Here is a 2,438-nt window from a genome sequence, read left to right on the forward strand (position 1 = left end):
GGGGTGTGCAGCACCCAGAGGGACCTGGTGGGTCTGAGGATGGGATGGGGCACCCCTGGGTGCTGGGAGGGCCCTGCAGGGACCCTGGGGTGCAGGTAGGGGTGGGGGCACCAAGGGGAGGTGGTGACAGGGCACCCCATGGGTGTTTGGGGGGACACTGTGGGCACAGAGGGAACAGGGCACAGGGGTGAGGGAGGTGGGTGTGGGGCACCCAGAGGGACCTGGTGGGCTGGGGGTGGGATGGAGGACCCCATGGGTGCTGGGGGGAGGCCCCTGTAGGTGCCCAGGGATGTGAGTTGGGAACAGGGCATGGAGGGGAGAGGGCACAGGGGGTGATGCGGGTGGGCAGGGGGACCTGGCGGGGTGGGGGACAGGCCAGGGCATGCAGTGGGTGCTGACGGGGACCCTACAGTCACCCAGAGATGTGGATGAGGAGGGTGGCACAGAGGGCAGAGGGCACAGCGGGGGATCCAAGGCACCCAGAGGGACCTGTTGGGGCTGGGGGTGGGATGGGGCACCCCGTGGGTGCTGTGGGGGACCCTGCAGGCACAGAGGGCAGAGGGCACAGGGGGTGCTGTAGGTGGGTATAGGGCACACAGAGGACCCTGGTGGGGCTGGGGATGGGATGGGGCACCCTGTGGGTGCTGGGGGGGACCCTGGGCCACCCCACGAGGGGGGCACTGAGGGGGCAGAGCACAGGGGGTGATGCAGGTGGGCACAGGGCACCGGAGGGACCCCGTGGGGCTGAAGACGGGACTGGGCACCCCGTGGGTGCTGGAGAGCCCCTGCAGGCCCAGAGGGCAGGGGGCACACAGGGGGTGATCCGGGTGCCATGGGGCACCCAGAGGGCCCTGGCAGGGTGGGGGCCGGGGGCCAGAGCTGTGCCCACCCACAGGGGACACCCTGATCGACGGGGACGAGCACTACTGGGAGGTTCGGTACGACCGGGACAGCAAAGCCTTCGGGGTGGGGGTGGCATATCGGAGCCTGGGCAAGTTCGACCAGCTGGGCAAGACCTCGGCGTCCTGGTGCCTCCACCTCAACAACTGGCTGCAGCTCAGCTTCAGTGCCAAGCACGCCAACAAGGCCAAGGCGCTGGACGTGCCTGTGCCCGACTGCATCGGCGTCTACTGCAACTTCCACGAAGGTGGGCGGGCTGGGGGGCGCGGGGCGGGGCTGGGGGTGGGCACGGGGGTGTGCCACTGCTGTGGGTGTCACCACCGCCACCATGGGAATGAGTGTGGGCATTGCCATGATCATGGGGATCAGTGTGATCACCGTGGGCATTGCCACCACCATGGCTAACAGCATGTCCACCATGGGCATTGCCACCACCCTGGGAACTAGTATGGGCATTGCCACCACCACTGTGGGCATTGGCACCACCGTGGGAACCAGTGTGGGCATTGCCATGACCATGGGGACCAGTGTGGGCATTGCCATGACCGTGGGGACCAGTGTGGGCATTGCCATGACCATGGGGACCAGTGTGATCAATGTGGGCATTGCCACCACTGTGGGCATTGCCACCACCGTGGGGACCAGTGTGGGCATTGCCGTGGGGACCAACATGATCACCATGGGCATTGGCACCACTGTGGGCACTGCCACCACCATGGCTAACAGCATGTCCACTGTGGGCATTGCCATCACCACTGTGGGCATTGCCACCACCGTGGGAACCAGTGTGGGCATTGCCATGACCATGGGGACCAGTGTGGGCATTGCCATGACCATGGGGACCAGTGTGATCAATGTGGGCATTGCCACCACTGTGGGCATTGCCACCACCGTGGGGACCAGTGTGGGCATTGCCATGACCATGGGGACCAGTGTGGGCATTGCCATGACCATGGGGACCAGTGTGATCAATGTGGGCATTGCCACCACTGTGGGCATTGCCACCACCGTGGGAACCAGTGTGGGCATTGCCATGACCATGGGGACCAGTGTGGGCATTGCCATGACCATGGGGACCAGTGTGGGCATTGCCATGACCATGGGGACCAGTGTGATCAATGTGGGCATTGCCACCACTGTGGGCATTGCCACCACCGTGGGGACCAGTGTGGGCATTGCCATGACCATGGGGACCAGTGTGATCAATGTGGGCATTGCCACCACTGTGGGCATTGCCACCACCATGGGGACCAGTGTGGGCATTGCCGTGGGGACCAACATGATCACCATGGGCATTGGCACCACTGTGGGCACTGCCACCACCATGGCTAACAGCATGTCCACTGTGGGCATTGCCATCACCACTGTGGGCATTGCCACCACCGTGGGAACCAGTGTGACCACCGTGGGCATTGCCACAACAACCATGGGCATTGCCACCACTGTGGCCACCAGTGTGGGCACTGTGGGCATTGCCAGCACCGTGGGCACCAGCATGTCCAGTATGGGCACCAATGTGTCCACTGTGGGCATCGCCA

The 2,438-nt window shown here is 64.8% G+C and overlaps 1 protein-coding gene across 1 annotated transcript in view; it reads left to right on the top strand.

Annotated features, from left to right (window-relative positions):
* Positions 1-1,305, top strand: part of FSD1 (fibronectin type III and SPRY domain containing 1) — an 8,462-nt gene extending 7,157 nt beyond the window's left edge. The window contains exon 10 of the mRNA XM_017839805.1: positions 896-1,305. Within this exon, the coding sequence (XP_017695294.1) occupies positions 896-1,305 (410 nt within the window). The remainder of the gene's footprint in view (positions 1-895) is intronic.
* The last annotated feature ends 1,133 nt before the right edge of the window (positions 1,306-2,438 follow it).

This window comes from Lepidothrix coronata, unplaced genomic scaffold (assembly GCF_001604755.1).
Source record: "Lepidothrix coronata isolate B3197 unplaced genomic scaffold, Lepidothrix_coronata-1.0 Scaffold483, whole genome shotgun sequence".
NCBI classification, from domain to species: Eukaryota; Metazoa; Chordata; class Aves; order Passeriformes; family Pipridae; genus Lepidothrix; species Lepidothrix coronata.